Source organism: Crassostrea angulata, chromosome 3 (genome assembly GCF_025612915.1).
Source record: "Crassostrea angulata isolate pt1a10 chromosome 3, ASM2561291v2, whole genome shotgun sequence".
Classification (NCBI taxonomy): Eukaryota; Metazoa; Mollusca; class Bivalvia; order Ostreida; family Ostreidae; genus Magallana; species Magallana angulata.
Window position 1 is genome coordinate 42762635 of NC_069113.1, and position 20894 is coordinate 42783528.

Consider the following 20894-nt stretch of genomic DNA (forward strand, 5'->3'; position numbering starts at 1 on the left):
TCAAAACATATATATTAACAATGTGCATATAATATATAGTCATAAAAGTAGTTTATTCAAATATAAAGATAGTATCATGATTTGTATAAATAATTTATCGGTCATTTAGATCTCAAAGTATTCTGTCTTTTTTTGAAAGCATTGATCAGAAATTCACTTAACTTTGTAAGTATTGTTTTGTCTTCATTCGACATTAACCAGATAAATTTGTCTTTCTTTGTTAAAAGTATAAAGTTTTTGTTGAGTATTGAGACATAATGGAAAAATGAATTCTTTTTTCTTTATATAATGGACATTCAGTAAGAAAGTGACTTTCATCTTCTACACAATTTTGGTTACATAGTATAAACATGTCCTTTTGTTTCCTTTGACCAGTATTATTTTTTGCAAATTCATATCTATTCATGTCTACTATGTCATAGTTTTATCTTGAAAAAAATATAGTAAATATGAGACAATATGTTTTTTTAATGAAGCACAAATTTTCCGACATTAATTTATTTGTCAATTTATCGGCAAGGAACTATAGTAAATCGTATTACCACGTGTTTTGATTTGTTTACACCGGATGCCATATATTGAACATGCGCATCGTCATCGTATCCGGGCACCTGTCAACCTCAAAACTCCACAAACATGGCGTCGAAGAGTGAGGGTGGAGGAAAAGACGATATAAATTTTATTAAAGACAAATTTACCACAAGGGAAGGAACTTACATACTAGCGCATTGGTCCGAATATACTAAACCCACCCGCCTTCAAACCAGTGGATCAACAAACACGCCCGTGAGGGCTTCGTTCATTAATGTTAGCGGTGATCCGTCGCCCGAAAGAATATGTTTTAACATTGGGAAAGAGTTATACGTCTACGTTTACAAAGGCGTCAAAAAGGTAGAATGCCAGTGTACCATAATGTTGATTTAAATGCGAACACAATCTGCATTAGGTGTCTGATTGACAATGACATGGGCATCATCGCCAATGTAAACAAGCAGAATGTCGTGTTTATTTTAGAGCAGTAAGCCAAATAAGATACTTGTGTATCGCCATGGGAAATCGTGTTGAATGAAAATTTTGAATATTTGCATGATGATTTATTAATTAATTGTCTATCAGTGTACTTGATTTAACACCACAAACATGATGATATTTATCAGATTTTTTTTTACAACAGTAAGGTATAGTCTGTCCCATGTTCCCATTTGGTATACATCAGTTTCACCCATCTATCTGTTCGCCCAGAGTCTGTTCACCATAATTATCATTCACCTATGTATACCTTTTTTTGCTCCAAACAGGTAAATGTTTGCCATTATCATGTTTATGTATATTGAATAATATTTTTTTCTTTTTTAACTCTTCATTTTTACATGGTTTAATTTTCATTCATATTTTTTATACAGTGGACAATGTCTACTATTTTTCAATAAAACTGAATTCACTTTTATTGCAACTATTCTGCATTTAATGTTTAACGTAATTGATTTGATATGTTTTGCGGTGATCATGGGGGGGAGCATAGCATAAATTTTAATTAAATACACATGTTTAAAGATATAAATATAATAGCGTGGTTTACCAAATAGATGCATCAATGTGAAAAAAAAGAATTAAATGAAAATATTTTACACTACAGTATACATTTATGTATTATGGTGTGGTCGTATGGAGGTCGAAGCCACTAGGATTTCAATTTTACTTCCATTTCTTAAGAAACATGCTTAGCTGGATCTGCCTTTTGATTCATACCATACGCTAAAGGTCACATATAAATAAATTTGAGCAGCCTTATCCAAATATTTCCAAGTGGTTGCTATTTTCCCAATTCTTATTGCCCCGGCCCTATGCAGTCTCAAAAAGTGGTGCGAGAGGCCTGCTATAAAAATGTTTTTGTATGTATTGTTATTAAAAGTCAATTTTGTGCCGTGATGGTGGCCAGGGTATGGCAAACATGAATTTAAAAATCAAAATTACATGTCAGATAAACGTGTTTAGAATGTTACTCTGTACCATAGGTTAGCTTTCTTGTTATTGTATTTTCTAAATCACAAGAAAATAAGAAACGGATGGGAGATTATTATGAAATTTTGATGAATTTATTGTATCAGTTTTAAAGCTTACAAGAATAACAATTTGTTCAAATTGTGTTTTTTTTTTTTTTAAATTTGAAAGTGTTATGACCAATCAGCAGAATTAATTTCTTTGACTTGGTTATCAATAGACTTGTTTAAAATTTTGAATTTTGGGGATTAATCTAGATGTAAGGGACAAAACATTTTCAGCAAGTAAATGATATTGGATTATGTGTAAGAATTATAACAATTCATTTGCATTTCTAGGCTGCAGATCTTACAAAACCTGTTGACAGAAGAGTATACAAGGCAACATTGCCCACCTGTCATGACTTCAATAAAATTTGGGTGAGCAAGGAGTCTCTCCGTTTGTTGGTGGGCTTCAGCCATGGACAGATACAAGTGACCGACCCAATGAGAAAGGAGATTAGCAGTGACCCATTGAAAAGAGAGCTGAACAAATTTTTCAATGAAGAGGTACGTTTTTATGCCCAGTATCAATGGTTGCTGGATACATTTGATAACCCATGGCATCAAACACTTATAATAACAGATGTGTATGTAGAACAAGAATATTTATAGCTGCTTGGTTTGATTTTTTGGCTATAACAGTATCAAAATATTTTCAATACAAACCAATTATCTTACAAAGTTACAGACTTTCACTTATTTATATCAGCAGAATAGGTCTCTTCTCAAACATAGAAGTATTCAAAGAAACCAAAAATAATTTCTGTATGGGAACACAAAAATGCATCACGGGAATGTTTAGAAAAGTTAAGATTTTGGTTTTGTCCTCTGACTGGTTAGGTTTATCTAACCCACTTTCGATTGCAAACAAAAAAAAATGTACACAGATTTATTTTTGATTTGCCTGAACATTTTTGATATTATCTTACTTTCTTATTTCTAGTGAATGTCAATGTCTTAATACATCCACACCTGCCTTGACGCCAGGGTGGAGGGGTGAATCTTTATAAGAGACAAATTAGGGGTACCCTGTTATGTAAAGTTTGTTTTGTAAACAGACTTTGTATATTATTTTCCCATGGAAATTTAGTTTAATTGACTGGAAAAACTACTTCAATGCTTGCTATTATGCACATACTACGCAAAAGCAAAGCTATTGATTAAAACCATACATAAATTTAAAAAAATCGGATCAAGCAGCTGTAATATCCATCTGAAATTAATGTCATGTTTTCAGAAACAAGTTTGTTGTTCCAGCAATATTTTTGTCTGCTAAAATGGTTGGGGCATATACCGGTAGTTTTGCTCCGTTCTTTCTGTCATTCTGTCAGAGTTGTTTTTCAAAACTTTTGTTCAAAATGCATCTAGATTTTCAACATCACGTTTTTTTTTACCGGTATATTGATAACTCAAAAGTTCAAGTTCAATTTACACAATATATAATCTATTACCACTAAAGTTACTGCTCTTGGATTCTGAAATTTTTTAAATATTTTTCTGAAGTTATTTTTGCAATGCTTCATGATTATGTCTTCAGAAAATTCAAGTGAACAGGTTTCTCATGACATGAAATCCATCATCATTTTGTCTGTCGAAAGTCAATTGTGACAATGTACCTTAGATAAAATTGGCATGGTTAAACTTAAAATATAAAGTGGTAGAAGTGAATTACATCTGTAATTGTAAAACTTAAGATCATTGGATTTAATTGATTAGGGCCTTCAAAATCCAGGGTTCTCTTGATTGATTCAGTATAAATTTGATTTATGATATTCAGATGATGATATTTCTTTATTATTCAATTCAATTTAGCAAAAATTAGTCCTATTGTTGAATTCTGCTTCACTAAATAAATTTCTATTTTGAAGTAAAATTTTTATAGAGATATAATTCATAGGTCTAAGTCCTAAGAGTCCGAAGTGTAGTAATATTGCATACAAAAGATATTTGATGTATTCATCTTCTAATCTTATAGATTAACTTGTATGTCAACAAAGTTGATTTTAGACCATCTGCTGTATGTAAATAATGAACATACAAGTATAAAGTCAAGAAATTTATGCAGAATATATTTGAGTGAGCAGAAGTGGTCATGAATCAAAGGTCAAGGGTTAAGCATTTCTCAGGACATAGTAAAAATATTAACATAAAAAAGTTTCTCAAAAAGATACATAAGTCCTAAGAAATGTAAATCCTGGTAGGGTGAATTAACCATGCATCGGACACATACCTTGGATCGGACAACTTTGTTTATAAATATACAAATAAATGTGCATGCGCTCATGTGTTGTTTCGTATATTCCTGAATTAAAACAAATGAACTTTATCATTATTAAGAATTTTACAGTCACATTATCAAAGAAATAGCAATATAGGCATCGTAAAATGACATCAAATACGCCATTATTGAAAATTTAGTTATGAAGATTTTACACTTAAGCATTATTTGAATGTTGTGCGTTTGATTGTGAATTAGTGAAAATGCACTAACTGCGTAAAATAATTAGTAAGAAGTAAGTTTTGAAACAAAATTTGATTGAAATAAGTCCAAGAAATTTGAACAATTAATGTCAAGGTCATTATTGCACCATATGTTCATTTCACCATGGATCGGACACTAATTAACCATGCATCGGACAGATTTCACTGCATGATTTCTTCTAATAATATGGAGATTATGTGCCCATTCCTTGTGATATACTTTAAATGTGAAGTAGAATAAAAATTTTAAAAATAATTGATACAAACATTTTCCTCAGACCTCTTTAAAATCGATTTTTACGGATACAGCCTTTTAAGTCCAAAGTTCCTGTATGAGCTGGCACGATAAAGAACCCCTTATGATAAATATTCCTTTAAACAGAAGTACTAGTCTAAATTCCTATATGTAGATTTGAGAATTTACATTAACAGAAATCTGAATAGCAATTGAATAAATTAATTTTTCCGAACCTTTGTATTTTTGCATTAAAACCAGAAATTGTTGTTATTTTAATCTCTACTGTACTGCTATAGCTGTCCGATGCTTGGTAAATATTGTCCGATCCATGGTGAAATAGTTCAACACTTCATTAATTTGCTTTATTTTCTACATTTTTAACAATTTTACAATTTTTTCTCCAATAATTAAGCAAGAGGAAAACCTGTAACTTTTAAAACAAGTTTTATTTATATTTGGACGATATTTGATGCGTGAACAAAGGGGAAAATCCAAAGGTGTCCGATGCATGGTGAAATCACCCTACATGTATATTATTTGTAGATAAAAGATAAAACTTCTTTTAATTTTTCAAATTTCAGAAACTGATAGACAAATCCAAGGTAACCTGTATCAAATGGATTCCAGGCCAACCTGATCACTTCCTAGTGTCCTATGCCAGCGGACAGTTGTATGTGTACAACGACGAACTCCCTTGTGGACCAACCCCACCCACGTACCAGCCATTCAAACAAGGAGATGGATACTCCATACACACTTGTAAAACAAAAAGTACCCGCAACCCACTCTACAGATGGGTGATTGGACAAGGTGCAATAAACGAATTTGCATTCTCCCCATGTGCTAGGTATTTAGCAGTTGTTAGTCAAGATGGATTCCTCAGAGTTTTTCATTATGACTCGATGGAACTGGTAGGATCAATGAGGAGTTATTTTGGGGGGTTGCTTTGTGTGTGCTGGTCACCCGATTCCAAGTTTCTTGTGTGTGGTGGGGAAGATGACTTAGTTACTGTTTATTCTTTTAATGAAAAAAGAGTTGTATGTAGAGGTCAAGGGCATAGGTCATGGGTCAGTGTTGTGGCCTTTGACCCATATACCTCAGTTTTCAGTAGTGACAACAGTGAGTTGCGCAACGGTACCAAAGTACAGGATGTGCAAGCAACTGTTGCCAATGGCAACCAATCTAATCACCAGAAACCCCCAGCTGACCTTTCTCAGACTTCTCTACAGAGCTCAGGGTCGTGTGTAACCACGTACCGGTTTGGATCTGTGGGACAGGACACATTTTTGTGTTTGTGGGATTTAACAGAAGATGTGATACAACAACCAATAAATACCCGAACCAGGACCAGTATACTATTATCCAATCCAAACTCAGTGTCGGCAACCTTACCTCGATGTAACAATGTCCAAAAAACAAACTCCTTATTGAGTAGCAATGACATTTCTGGTGATGGAAATGCACACCCAGTCGGGAATTCTGTGATGGGTAATTCAACACACCATTTTGCTACCCTTTCCTTAGGAGAAAGAAAGGAAATTACGGAAAAGAAAGAACACAAAAGAAATTTTAGCTTATCTAGTAAATCTAGTGAGAAAAACAATATGCTAAAATCAAATCATGTGAAACATATAGACGAATCCATTAAAGTGTTAGGAACATGCTCATGTCCACGTTTAGATGAAGTACCACTTCTAGAACCCGTAGTCTGTGAGAAAATCTCTAGTGAACGATTAACAGAATTAGTGTTCCGAGAAGATTGCATCGTAACGGCCTGCCAGGAAGGAATCGTGAATACCTGGGCCCGTCCTGGAAGAGTGGTGAGTGATAGGGATCAGTAGGGCGGAGATTTGGGCCACCCTCTTAAAATTTGAAATAGGTTTTCACAAGGGCTGTATGCTTGCTATGTCCACTCTAGGTGCTTGGCATGCACATTGCATATGACTATCTGTGATAAAACATGTAATTGGGCATAGCATCATTGAACTTTCTTCTTGATAGAAGCACGCTTATAAGTTCAGTTTTTTTTTTTAGATGTATCATATACCCAGGTACATCTTGGGCATTAAGATATATATGGCAAAGTAAAGATATGTATGAAGTACAGTTTCTTGTTTTGCTAATGAAAAAATATTTTTAAAGATTTAGTGATTTGTAAAGTAAAGAACTATATATGATAAGAGTTAAATTTTGCCCCCATAATTCGCCATTTTTAAAGTGTTTCGGGTACTATAAAATGTTTACTAATTTTTTAGAAGAGTTGATATAAAATTTAATTTTCATCTATTTATTTGATTTATTTGCACACACTGGCAGTATATGACGTCAGAAGTGACGCCATTGCTATAATTCAATCAGAATCAGCCAAAAATTGACATTTTTCTTATCTATTTACGAATGGGAAATATAGAGCGCATGCTTGAACAAGGAAAATTTTTTTCTCACTTATTAGTCTTGGCTAGGTACATCTCTGATTAAAATATTTTATTTGTTCAAGAATGCGCTCTATGTTTTCGGAAGGAAAAACTGCTTGAAAACAAGCTGTTTTACGCTAAAAATGCAAAATGGCGGGAAAAGGTTGTCTTTACAATATCACATTTCTAAATTGTGGGCACTTGAATCAAAATGAATATTATGTAAACACATCACATATATATCTGTACTAAGAAAACAAAGAATGATAGTAAAATGATGATGTTCATTTTAGGGGGCCATTTTAGGCCCTTATCATATATAGTCCTTTATAAGGTATTGTTTTACTTGAATATGTGCAGAAATTTTATAATACTGTGCAGATATTTTAGAGAGCAACTTCAAAGATCTGTGATTATGTTATGTTGTGATGTTACAAACTGCACTAAGTTGTATCCGTTTTTGTTTTGTTGCATTCAATGAATCTGAAATTATCAACCAGTTTTTATGGTTGAGGCAAAGATAGAATGTTGGCCTCACAAGTCATGACATATTTTTGATTTTTGAAGACAAAGAAATGACAATTGATAAAAAGTGCTTGTATTTTTCATATGATAAGATTAAATGTCAAGTTTTTTGGGATATTTAAACTCATAATGATCTAAACCAAATTATAATACATGTATACAAAGAAATGGCTGATTGGGTGTCCATTAAATGCTTATTTGATGTGTCGGCCAATGTGCTCTGGATGAAACTCAGAAATGTTTGCTACACAATAAAGTCTACGTAACATACATATAAACATTCTATTCTTCTCTACACCTTGCAATAAGGTAACTTTATGGCAGGCATTGCAATACATGTAATAAGATTCATTTCTATGCAATGAATTTTGAGTTTTTAGTAAGGGTTTAAAATAAGGGCTTTGTAAAATGATCTCAGTCACTGAATATGATGGAATGAAACTGCACCATTCATTCTTTATACCCTGGTATATATATTTAATTATACTAGTATTTGAATTGACTGAACCTTAATGAATGAAAAATGCTACTTTACATCAATTTTGAAAGATTTTGTCTTCAAACTCTGCAATCTGTTTAAATTAGATTCCTTGATCCACTGTTACAATGATAGCTAAACACAAGGATCTATAGCAGCCTAAGAGAAGGTCACATTCAAATGACCTTTTCGATATCCAATCAGATGTTCACCAGTACACTGGAAAGTTTTCGCCAGTGGTTTGAAACATAGAGTTTTATGTTTTACTTTTGATATGTCCCAGGGTTTAATAATGAAAGCTAAGAGTGAATTTAAAGTAGAAAATCACTGCAGCTCATAACTAGGAAAGGCTAACTGAAACAGGAGATTCTTGTCATAATCAAAAGGTCCTTAGTCCTGTCCTATCATTATACAGAGCAGAACACCCAACATTTGGTTTATTTGTTTTCTTTGAATCTCTTTAGTGCAATATATATAAAATGGAAAAAAAAACCCAAACATTTTGAATGGTATGTTCACTTTTTTAATTCTTTTTTTTTTTTTTTTTTTTTTTTTTTTTTTTTTTTTTTTTATCAAAACCTAAAGAAGAGGATAGTTGAAGATCAGTGATTGGTCAAGTCTGTTATAAATATTTTGTAATGTACATGTGCATATTAAAGAATCTAATTTTAATCAGATTGTCATCTCTGATGCCCACCGCCATTGAAGGAAGGGAAGATCAAGTTATTAAAACAAGTGCTTGAACAATGAACATATTCTTCTTATATATAGAACTTTAATGGGTAATGGCTGTATGTATTGCAGTTTTTCTCCTTTTTTCAAGATTCAATTCATATTCTTTACATGCTTTTCTTCATAACACTTAACCCTGTATTACCCTTATATCTTCATCATTTACTATAGTTTTAAATTTAGCTCAGCATTTCATAAATTTGACATAAATTAACATAATAATTGTGCTTATTTCATGTACATGTTCTTCAATGGTACATGTATTATATTTAAAATATATATTTCTTTGATATTTCATAATAGTGTCCTCTAAAAATACCTTTCCCAGAAATGCCAGATATAGTACCATACTACATTTGTACTGATGTATCTTCCATATCATGTTCACATCCAAAAAGAGCAAGCCTATAAAGGAAAAATGAATTTTATTAATGTAATTCTGTAGGATTTCTAAGTGTTACTGAATACATTGCATTTTATTGGGCTTATATACATAAGGAAATGTAGAAAAAACTGTCTTTTTCATTTACTTTGCAGTCAGATTACTTTTTAGCTCACCTTATTTGAAGGCTCTCTCTGATCAAAATATGTCAAAATTTGTCTGTTAGATTTGTCATTGACATTTTGAATTTTTATTTTTAAAGATATTTTTCTCTAAATCAACTCTCTAATGCTGAACCAAACTCGGCACGTAGTATCTTTGGTCAATGGTTCTGATAAGGATGTCATTGGATAGGTCAGGTGTGAATTAGCACATAAAATTTTTGAGATGACAAAAAGGGGATAAGTTTAAAATCACAATTTTAATGTGATTTAGTGTTTGTGTTTAATATATATATATTAATATCTATTTAAGCAATGAATGCTTATTATTGGATGTCGTTAGTCTATTGCCGCTATAAAGCTATTTTTACACTCTTAGTCAGAAATATGAAACAGCCATATTAACATATTATTTAGTTAGCTAACGCAACAAAAAATAAAGTGCCAGAGACTTTCTGCAGAATTTTTTTTTATTAAGGAGTAGATATAAATGATAGTTTTTCAAAAGTACATATCAAATTGGTTATGCAAGATTTAAAGTTTCATTTAATCTTACAAAAATAAATATGTATACTCAAAACATGTGAAGACATTTATATTTGTGCTCATGGCGCATGAATTAGCAAAGTGTATTCATAGAAAATTGGGTGTCGTAGATTTCCAATGCAAACATAAGGGGAAATAAACACTGAATGTAAATATTTCAAGATGGTATTATATTTGAAAATTAGATAAGTTAAGCATAATTCATAAGGTGAGCAATGTGGCCTATGGATCTCTTTCTAAACTTTGACACGAGTGTTTACTAGTAATTTTATTTTTACCGATAATCAGTATTTTTTCTGTTCTGATATCTACTGTATTATTTCCTAGAAGTTGGTGGTTGGCTAATTGGATCCTCTGCATGCCCATATTATGCATATTTCAAATTGCTTGATCACCTGACCTTTTTTGTAGGCCCTGACACAGCATAGAGCCTTTAATCCACAGACACCAACTGGAGGTACTATTGTTTAATTCTGTAAGTTCTTGGCTTGGGTGCACTAATTCTGTGACATACTGGAATTCTTCTTGTCTCGTTTTAGACATAAGACACATCTTTATGCCTCAGTCTCTATAGGCTCTAAATGTTCTCACTTCTGCAAAACTAAGGGCCATCAAGAAATGGAGAGTGTTAACTTAAAATTCTTTTTACATTGTTGATTTAGTATGCTTTCAAGGAAAAATCATAACCCCAAAAATAGAGGCTTTTGAAAAAAGATGTAAAAGTACCTAGTACATGTATTAGAAAAAGTCAATCTTGCTAGTAGATCAGAACTTACCCTCTTCCCAATATCCTGTGTGGAGGGACTATCTTTTTGTTTTAACGAGTTTGGTTGTGCTTGTTAGATTGGTCAGTGGTCTTTATTTTCTACACAAGAGAGAGGACGGTCAAGTCCAATTCAATCTAGGCCTTGTATGCATTGAATGCTAGCTCTTATATGTTGAATGAAACTCTTGAAAATTTTTAAATGCAGGTGTAATCCAAAGAAAGTCATATAAGTTGCACAAACATCAAAAGTATCAATTCTAGAAATTGTACAAATTTCGGGTCCTGTGCTGGTCTTTCAAGTTTCACCTTGTTTCTTGTTCACTATTCCCAGTGTGTTGAATTCTAGTATGTCATTCAAGCACTTCTTCTACTAATTTATCTCGATCCCACTAATATAGGGTCTTTTCCAATCATAGTTCCCATTATGTTACAGTAGTTTTATAATAACATAGCCAGAAACAAAATGCATGTAGTGAACATTTTTCTTCTCCAATATATATTTATATTTGACTAACCTTATGTACATACATATAATATTATGTATATTACGGTACTTAATGTTGTCTGTAGAATTTGGACAAATGTAACCATATTCTCTTCATATAGAAATTTCATTTTCTCCTATTTTGTGACTTCATAAGAAGAACAATACAATACAAGGCATATTGGTTGTGTCCTTCCTAGCGGCAATAATGTATAGCCTTAGATCTCCCTTTTTTAAGTTGCTTTATGTACATGTACTATTTGTTTTAGATATAGACGCATGCTGTTGTTATCCTTCTGAATGTAGTTATTTGTCAAGTAACTGTGTATTATCAAAGCTAACAGATATCAAGTAGCTGCAGAACTATAGGTCTGTCAACCCTTTTCTGTAGATCGAGCTACAGTTTTGCAATATCACAGATAATTAATTTAACTAAACTTTAATTTATATTGTGCAAACCAATATATAATTTGATGTTTTTGATTCTTCAGAGAAGTTATTTTCTGATAGGTGTCATGTATTTGCCCCGTTTTTATTTTGATGAAAATGTAACATCAATATTCATGGTGGAAGCTGAAGATGCAACAAAAGAGTTCAACTTGATGTTTATTTGTTTATGAGGCGGAATGGTCAACAAAGTAGCCGTCAGATCTACTTAGACTTTTAGGATATGATTATTTAAGTTGTAAATGATAACTGGTAATTATAGTAAAGTTATATGTATATTAACTTCTTAAGAAATTGGATTTGGAACATATTGCTACAATTTTCTGTAGAGCTCTTATTCTCAAGATCAGTATAGTCATACATGTTATCTCTACCACATTACGCAGAAGTCTACCAATTTTTAACTAAGTCTCCCGCCTTCTGCTTTTATTAGAAAATATACTGCTAACGTTCGTTGTTTTGATAGATAGCCATTTTGGAAGCCACTGTGGTCCAAAAATCTTGTTGGGTTTGAATTAGTCTTGAATCGGGGGCAAATGAACATTTTTTTAAGGCGGGTAAATGATTTATTTTCAAGCATGACTGTGTTTTACATTGAAAGATGAAAGAAGCCATTTCCAGTTAATACATTAATTTGAATTTAGTTACATGACATGTTGAAATACTATCCTGGCCAAGGATAAGGAAGCTTTGCTATTCTACACATGGCTTTAACGATAACTGAATTTATCTTTTAACTTGGCCATAACAAAAAACTTGCATTTTATTGAAACACTGCATGATTTTTAATAAGCATGTAAACATCATTTTTGATATTGAAAACGAATATATGATTTACTACTGGTTTATACTTCTGTTATTTGTTAAATTTTGGTATTGACTTAATCTATATTTACTGAACAATGGCAATTGTTAATGTCTCTGCACACAAAGATCCCCCGCCCCCCAAATAAAAGCTTAATCCATTTGATGGTTAATCCGTGCACATTTTTTTTTTGCATGTGTTGATATTCCTGAATTTTTGAAGTCTTTTAAATTTTACTTGATATCCTGAATGACTAATCAGAAACCATAAATACCTAGACAGTATATAAAAATATGAGCTTTATAATTAAAGTTACACAAAAAAGGCAGCACACAATCCTCCTCTTTTGGGTTCTAATTCACCAACGGAGGTTAACATGTATGATATAGTCATCTAGCCCTTTAATTGTTTCTATTCCAAGACAAGAGAAGCTGTCAATGTAGGAGTAAACTGGGTTTTTTTTTGTGTCAACATCCAAAATCCGTTTGTCAATCAAAAAAATTAAAGTGTGATGCTTATCTAATCTCTATGGTGCATATTTGTACAAATAAAATGAAAATAACTTTCTCTGTTAAAAACTGTAGGATGAGATAACTGGACAAATGATGCACTCTGTATGCAGTGTTATGGAAAAAGTACTAAGCTCAATTGTCAATAGCTTGCATTTCTCTCATAAATTCACAAAAATAAATACAAGTAATATACACATCTTGCACAATGTTCAATTGATCTGCAAAACAAAATGGTTCTCATCTTGAAAACTGTAGGAAAAGTTATCCGAACAATTGGGTACCCTTTGTGTAACATTTTGTAAAATGACTAATTAAGTTCAACAGCTGTAATTTTTCTCAGGTTTCATTAGAAATTATAATCCAAGTATTTTCAAATCTCTGATATATAAACAATTTGTGTAAAAGAAAAACTTCAGAGGAGTTATCTGTACAATAGGGGTATCCTTTTGTCAGCTGTCCACTTGCACTCCATTTTAAGCATTTCAATATTTAACCGGATTTTCTGGTTTATAAAATCATGAATGCTGAATTTTTATCATACATTCATGTAGTTACATAATTATGGTCAAAAAATAAAAGCAAAATTTTAAAATTTGCGAGATGCACTTCTCACAAATTTACACGGATATTAATTCCTTGCATTGAAATACAAATCTACAGTATCAGTATGCATTTTTTTTACATACTTAAATATTTCAATTTGGTCAAATGAAAAAATACTGGATGAAACAAAATTCAAATATAAATCTGACAATGGACTAAAAACACAAAACATTGCAGATGGCTGTATTCTATTCTAAGAACCACACTGGCCCTGTCTCTTAGATTTTAGGAAGGTACTTCTTATATTTTTTTGAATTTTAGTGCAACTAAAGGGAAAAGCTTGTCTTGGAGCTTTTTTGATCAACTCCCCACCCCAAAGCTTACGAGTCAAAATTCAACTAGACTTGGCACAAAACATCATTGAAAATTTCAAATTAATGGTCAGATCTCTCTCCAAAGCAAAGATAATTAAGGAATAATGAAAAAATTGAGTGTACTAATGAGAATATATAGGAGTTGTATGAAAAAATCTTCTTATGTAACTAATAGGTACATACAACAATAACAAATATTTCCTAATGTGATAGGTTCAGTAGAAAAGTGGCCAAAAAAGTTATTTAGAAAATGAAGGCTGTGATTTGTAAAACTATTGAAATAGTAAAAAAAGCTAAGAATTATATGATTATAGATAAATAGATTTGTTTAAAAATTAGTACTATTTGCAAGGAAATGATTGTCTGAAATCAAAGTACTGCAAAGTACCTATGCAAAGGTTTGATGAGTATACCAGTTGCATAATTTGGTGTTTCATGGTTGAATAAACAATATGATGGTCATTTTTGCTATTGTTGGCTGTGGAAATTAATCAGTCAAAACTATTTTACTAAGTTTATATTTAACTTTCGTGCTTATTATTTTTCACACTTATTTACCAGGAATTCAATTGATAGAGGTGTAAATTTCTTTTCTTTGGATGACCTGAAATACTCTTCACATTCCTGGTTCAATTTCATTTATATTGAAATATATATGAAGTATATATATTTATATACCCATTAGTGTTACAAATTGAGACAATGTGCATTGGAGTACTCTCTTTTTGATTATAATGCATTATTCCAGATCAGTTTTTAGTATAGCTAGTTTGAAAGAATTATCAGATGAATAAGTTTTGCTAACACTTTAGATGTAAAAGAATTTTCATATAATTCCTCACTGCTAGTAGATCTAAAGGAGATGTTTCATTTTCTTAATTTTCTTTACAGAAACTTACCCAGTACAATGAGGACATTATGATGACCCCGCTGTGACCCTGCTACATCATTATCCAATTCCTGCTGTGCCCTTAAAGGGCAGAAACCAGTCCAAAGAACCAGTCTAATCCTCCTGATGGTCACATGACTTCCTTGCACATATCAAGACCCCAGTCACCATCAATTCTGATGCTTCCAGTCATCACCATTGTAACACTTGCATCAAGACCATTTTCCAGACCATTTCATATAGCTTTTTTTTAAAAACCTTTGTTTTGCAGAATTTCTATTGCTGTCAATTGTCAGTGTATAATTGTGTGAAGCTTTTGTGTTTTGAAACAATTAGACTAAAAGGTTTTATAGAAGATCCATGTATGTAAACATGGACATTTTTCAGCAGATCTGATGTTTGTTAATTGCAGTTAAGTTTAGTGTTCTCTTCTGCACTGTCGCATTAAATGATTATATTTCTTTTCTATAATTCATTCCTGTAACAAATTGCCCCTCATGTCATTGAGAGCCTCTTCCCCCAAAAGGAGTTCAAACTTATACACAAGTTTCTTGCATAATTTGTTATTGACACTGTTTGATTGCTGCAATGAAATCAGAGAAGTACCGGCCCAATTTGTGAAAGAGTCTTTGTTAATATTTATTTTTTGTCAAATCTTAAGAAGCCTGTTTTTATATTTAGAGATAATACGTCACAACATGAATAACCCCTAATTTCTGTAAGAGCATTTTGACATGTTCATTTGTTAAACCTTGGTTAAGAAAATTACAAACATGTTTATAAATCAAATCAAATGTGTATATAGAATACACATACATTTCATTGCACGACTTGTGAAAAAAAAAATCCATCATGAACAAATATTTTTAAAGTTTGATTTAATACAGCTGGTTTGACCTTTACTGTAAGGCCCAACTTGTGCCTTTGAACTAAATGTACATTTATATTATTTAAATTTTTTAGGAATTTCCTTTGGTTCTTCTTATTGGTACATGATTATTTTTAAAGCACTTAAAATATATATAGAGGTTTAAAATGAAACAGGGTAGCTTTAGTACTATTTGATTGAGCAGATTCTTCATAAAATGAAAAAAAATTGAATATAAGTTGTTTGGGTACTAGTAGTCCGATATCAACAAGAGGCTTTAGAATGTATGGGTATAGTTGTATTTTAATCAGAGTTTTATATTTTTAGTGCTTAAACATGTACACAAATATTTATCAGTCAACTATACTCCAGATTGTATCAGAAAAATAGCAGAAATCCCACTTGTCATCCTTTAGTGCAATATGTTATATACACTACAAGAAAACTCTTGAGATGGACTGTAAATGTTCCTAGTAATATCAATGAATGGCATCTGGACAAATTGTGTATCAATTGGAGTCCTAGAGCAGCAGAACTTGGAAATTCCTGAACGTGAATTGCTGGATGAAGTATTTGAACTTATGCAAGATTAATAGATAATCAAGTTCTCTGAGTGTCTCGAGTTAAAAGCAACGAGTTATCAGATAAACATGTTTCACAGCTTTTAATCATTTTCAGGATCAGAGAAGTCAATGGTGTGAACGTTGATCTTTTAATGAATTTTAGTGTCATGTTTATTTGTTGTATCTGAAACGTCGACTGTGATAGCCATTGTGTATATATATATATATATATATATATATGAATATATATATTAAAAAGGGCCATATTGATAAAAGTGCTTGTTTGTGATTCAGTATGGTTCAGTATTTTTATTCTTTTTATATCATATTGAATATAAATTATTAACTATGAAGTTCATATGCATAATTATTTGAAGACTTTATATCAGTTTTCAAGTTTCATCTTATTTTGGAAAAAGACGGTCATAATTTTTTAATATTTCCAAAAACAATTGTGATTGGTTCATGTATAACTTAAGTGAAAACCCTTCGATTAAAACTTTGTGTGCATTTTTCATAAATTAATGTTTAATGAGGACAATCCAAATTTCTTGTATTTTTCTCTCTGTTTACCATCCAGTCTTGTACCACTGAATACCGGTACTGATTGTGTTTGAATCAACTCTGCTTCTCTGACATTGTCAGTCTTTATTTTTCTATGAGAAATATGCATGTCCTACATGGCCTGCAGAGTTATTCTTTTTGTTTACAAGGGCTTACCCTTACAACTCCCTGCTTATCCGTGGGGCATTTCTGTAATTCTGATAAATGGTCTTTCAGATTTGTTAATATTTAGTCACTTATTCTTTTCAACAAATTAAAAAATTTATATCAATGTTTTTTTTGTCTCTTTTTTCATTTGCTTTTTTGTACAAGGAAGGTTTATTGGATTTGGTAAAAATTTACAATGTTAAAGGTTTGGCATGAAATTGTTGATAATTTCAACTGTTACTCCAAATCAAAGAAAGCAAAACAGCAGATTTCAATTAATGAAAAGACTGAAAGTATTAGAATACTTTTAATGTAGTTTCTGGTATTGTAATACCGGTAAGTAGACAATTCACATATTGATGCAATTTGAAATCTCTGTACTATTTGGGGTGCTATAAATGGAATTTAGCTGCAGATTTTTATTTTAATTCTAAGGAATTTGGGTTGACACGTACATTCTGTACCTTCAATACCCCTTAACATTTTACTATGGGTATATGTACTGTCACTTTACTTCATACTTGCCAATGAACAAATATTTTAAAACAAACATTTCAAATACCAGGTAATAATTAATGTGGCATATTTACACAAAAAACGTAAGGAATAATAAACTGTTATTTGCGACTAATTTCCAACATGGCGTCAATAACATCTCCATACTCTTTTAAGGCTAATATGGCTTCATTTCTACTAATATTAAGCTGTCTCATCATTAATTCTATATCTCTGTCATCAACTCCACTTGCATCCTCTGCCTTCTCGCCAAACACTTGGAAGACTGCCCTCTTTTGAATGCACTCTTTAATGCTATCAGCATTCACAATTTTGCCTTTGTGGATGATCTTTATTTTGTTGACAGGGACCTGTAACTGGTGAGAGAGGAAGCGATATATTGTGTTCCCATCCCAGTCATCCTGAATGCTGATGGTTTGTTTCTGTCTGTTTGCTTTCACCACTATGTCTGTAAATTCTTTGCTTTTATCTAACACTGGAACATCGTGACATAATTTTTCATTGTCTATGTAGAAAGAATCTTTTCGTGCAGGAAATTCACCGACTCCTTCTGGTTTGTGTTCTTTTTTATCATATCTTTTAAAGTCTATCACAGGTGAATAGTTAAGACCTTTATCATTCACTGCATTAGCTGAAATGAGGCAATAATTCCCATAAATGGACAAGGCATAAAGGACTTTGCCAATTTATGGCCATTATGAGACAATGAGCAAAGATGAAATGAAATTTTTACAGACGGGTCACAATAGTACCTGTTGTGCCTGGGTCTTGATAAATAGAACCATCATTTACTGTAAACTTGGAATTAATAGGATTGTGTGTCTTCTTTTTTTCATCAGTTGAGCTGGCTGTTGTAACTGAACACTCTGTCTTGTGCATGGGCCAATCTTTGGCTTGACATTCTCTGGAGCTATAAGCAAAGAAATTTTTATGTACATTTCATCTCAAAGTATATTAGATAATCAAGTACCAAGATAGGGCATAATTGAATCTTTAATGTTTAAAGCTAACACTAATTCATAAGACCATTTGTTTGGACGCAATTTTGATTTTGATCATTCCCCAATTGCTACAGGGGTATATATGCTGGTTGAGAAAGTTAGTACGGTTGGTTGATTTTCGATAATGGCATCCAGATTGCATGGACCTCTAAGTCCGTTTTCCTATGTAAGAACAAAGTTGAAAAAAGAATAATAAACTTACTCCAAGAAAATGAAAAAAAATGTAAAAATTATCAAAACATTGGAATTATCTTGCAGACCTTGATAATTGTTTCATCTAATAAACACTCCGTTTTCTAACTTCCATGATGCCTCTGTAAAATCTTCTATAGTAGATTTTACTGAGGAAGCATTAGCATGGAAGATAGAAAATGTGCAATTTATATATTTATAGCGATGTTGTAACTATACTGTAAAACACATGGGAACATTCTCTAATGTAGCTGCAGATGTGTTGCCCCCAGTCTGCTAAAGGGATGGATGACCTGGGAGCTACAGTTCCTTATTTGACTGAGTTGCAATTTTACAGTGCACAAAATCTTGCACTAGTTTTGCACTGATTAAATTTAATTCTAAGCTCTGTTCAAATATAAGCTATATTTTGGTAAGTGAAAAAAAAACACATGACACAGGGCAGGCAAGGCTTGCCGGGCCCTCTTCTTAAGTTAAAAGGAGAATGATATGAGTACATGTATTTATGAACTAAAGTTAGCTTTAGTTATTAACAGAGATATAAATAAATAATGTTATTTATGTCTCTGTTATTAACAATGATCAAGTTGCAAGGAAATACATGTATGACGAAAGGAAAAGACGAGAACAAGACGTAAGCAGAATTATTGTCTGTTTTTCTGTTAAAAATTTACTTAAATGGATATAACAGGCCAAAACACCAGATAAATTGGAATACTACACCAGTAATACACTTGTCGGCATCTCGTGCACCTTTTCATCGTTTGTTTCTTCGCTTTACAGATTTTGCAATCATATTCAGCTTCGACGTTCGAATTGTTCATAGTATTTTTCTTCTTATTTCTCGACTTGCCCAGTAATGACCTCTAGTCACATATCTTTCCAACTTTCTGTGAAAGCGACAGGCTTCGTTTGTTGTCAAAGCATTGCCTTCAAATAGGAAATTACAGAAGTGGAATAATTGCTGAATCGTATGAGTGAAAAAACAGAATCCGGAAAAGCGCTGAAATTTACCAGCAAAAAAATTTGTAGTTTTTTGGGTTTTTTTTTTCTCAAATCTAATTTTAAATGCTAACAAATGTTTGAAACATTGTTATTTAATGTTTTATTATCTTCAGTGTAGATCAACACAACTAAAACATACGTGGAATCTAAAAAATACAAGATTGTGAAAAGACGGGGGGGGGGGGGTTAGATTGACTGTTGGGGTGTGGTGGGGTACGATGCGAGCTTTCAGTCATTTTAACCATATGGATCTTGTGAACTTGTGAATTTGAATTTTCCTGGATTGTCAGAATCTCCTGATGTGCCCGTTAGATCCCATCGTCGGTTTCCGACGATGGTTAGATCCGCGCATGCTTAAACACTGCATATTTCGGTTCTTTTGGCTCTTGGACGGCCGACGGTGCATGTTATAATGTTATATCACATCAGGCACGTAGCATCATGGGGGGGGGGAGCCCCCCCCCCCCACTTTTTCTCGCAGCAACTAAATTTTTTAAAATTTACATATAAAAGATTGAATGATGGAGTCCCCCCCCCCCCCCCCCCCCCCCCACTTTTTTGGGAGCATAGGAAAAATTAATATGAAAATAAGGAAATGAGGATTGAAATTGAAGTAATAAGAAAATGAGGATTGAAATTGAAGTTATATACTACGCAACCCCCCCCCCCCCTTCACGGATTAGGATTTCGAAGATTTTGGGAAAGTCTTTATTTCCTTTTTTTTTTTTTTGCTAGTCAAGATTTTTTGGATGAGTCTCCCCCCCCCCCTCCCCCCCCACTTTCAAAAACAATGCTACGTGCCTCATCATAGCGCTCCTGACTGGTGAAAAAGGTTAAACGCACGTTATATATACATATATACATATACATGTAAACTTATAAGCGCTATGACTTCCCAGACTCTTTATTACAGTCGTTTGGGATAAATTCATGTAAAATGGAGAGAAAAAAAGATGCATAGGACATGGTAGAATGTCACTCAACCATTGTAATTATACCAACCGGCATAATTATCTGAATTAACCGTGGCTTAAACTCAATAGGGGGTGGTATGGGATATGCAATATGCATGTAAACGAGGCATATTTGTAAAGCAGATTAATATATGACAGATGAAAAAGAGGTGGGAGTAAGGCAGTCCCGGGACTCGGAAGATAGGGTGCTGTGAGTCTACTATTTATATATAGATATATATCAGCGGGTGGTCACCAGCTGCCAA

General features: G+C 32.5%; 2 protein-coding genes across 6 annotated transcripts; one reads left to right on the plus strand and one right to left on the minus strand.

Annotated features, from left to right (window-relative positions):
- The first annotated feature begins 619 nt into the window (after positions 1–619).
- On the plus strand, positions 620–17089 carry LOC128175904 (WD repeat-containing protein 20-like). 3 transcript variants are annotated; one of them, XM_052841775.1, is made up of 5 exons: positions 620–891; positions 2340–2549; positions 5343–6581; positions 10411–10474; positions 14822–17089. In XM_052841775.1, the coding sequence occupies exons 1-4, from the start codon at positions 637–639 to the stop codon at positions 10468–10470; spliced, it is 1764 nt and encodes a 587-aa protein (XP_052697735.1). In that variant the 5' UTR covers positions 620–636; the 3' UTR covers positions 10471–10474; positions 14822–17089. The 3 variants fall into 3 exon arrangements, with proteins under 3 accessions (XP_052697735.1, XP_052697734.1, XP_052697736.1); XM_052841774.1 differs by having other exon boundaries at positions 10411–10456; XM_052841776.1 differs by lacking the exon at positions 10411–10474.
- LOC128175905 (uncharacterized) lies at positions 15580–19620 on the minus strand. 3 transcript variants are annotated; one of them, XM_052841778.1, is made up of 3 exons: positions 19424–19620; positions 18230–18387; positions 15580–18108 (listed from the first exon to the last, which is right to left on the minus strand). In XM_052841778.1, exons 1-3 carry the CDS (start codon positions 19492–19494, stop codon positions 17579–17581), a joined length of 759 nt encoding a protein of 252 aa, XP_052697738.1. In that variant the 5' UTR covers positions 19495–19620; the 3' UTR covers positions 15580–17578. The 3 variants fall into 3 exon arrangements, with proteins under 3 accessions (XP_052697738.1, XP_052697737.1, XP_052697739.1); XM_052841777.1 differs by having other exon boundaries at positions 19394–19620; XM_052841779.1 differs by lacking the exon at positions 19424–19620 and adding an exon at positions 18504–19205.
- Positions 19621–20894: the final 1274 nt, after the last annotated feature.

Excerpts from the sequence above, each read along its gene's own strand:
- LOC128175905 (XM_052841777.1), bottom strand. The coding sequence starts at position 19,494 with ATGAACAATTCGAACGTCGAAGCTGAATATGATTGCAAAATCTGTAAA. Across the intron at positions 18,388-19,393 it reads TGCCGACAAGTGTATTACTG|CTCCAGAGAATGTCAAGCCA; the intron begins GTGTAGTATTCC and ends CTTTGCTTATAG. Across the intron at positions 18,109-18,229 it reads TCAAGACCCAGGCACAACAG|CTAATGCAGTGAATGATAAA; the intron begins GTACTATTGTGA and ends GCCTCATTTCAG.
- LOC128175904 (XM_052841774.1), top strand. The coding sequence starts at position 637 with ATGGCGTCGAAGAGTGAGGGTGGAGGAAAAGACGATATAAATTTTATT. Across the intron at positions 2,550-5,342 it reads ACAAATTTTTCAATGAAGAG|AAACTGATAGACAAATCCAA; the intron begins GTACGTTTTTAT and ends TTCAAATTTCAG. Across the intron at positions 6,582-10,410 it reads GGGCCCGTCCTGGAAGAGTG|GCCCTGACACAGCATAGAGC; the intron begins GTGAGTGATAGG and ends CCTTTTTTGTAG.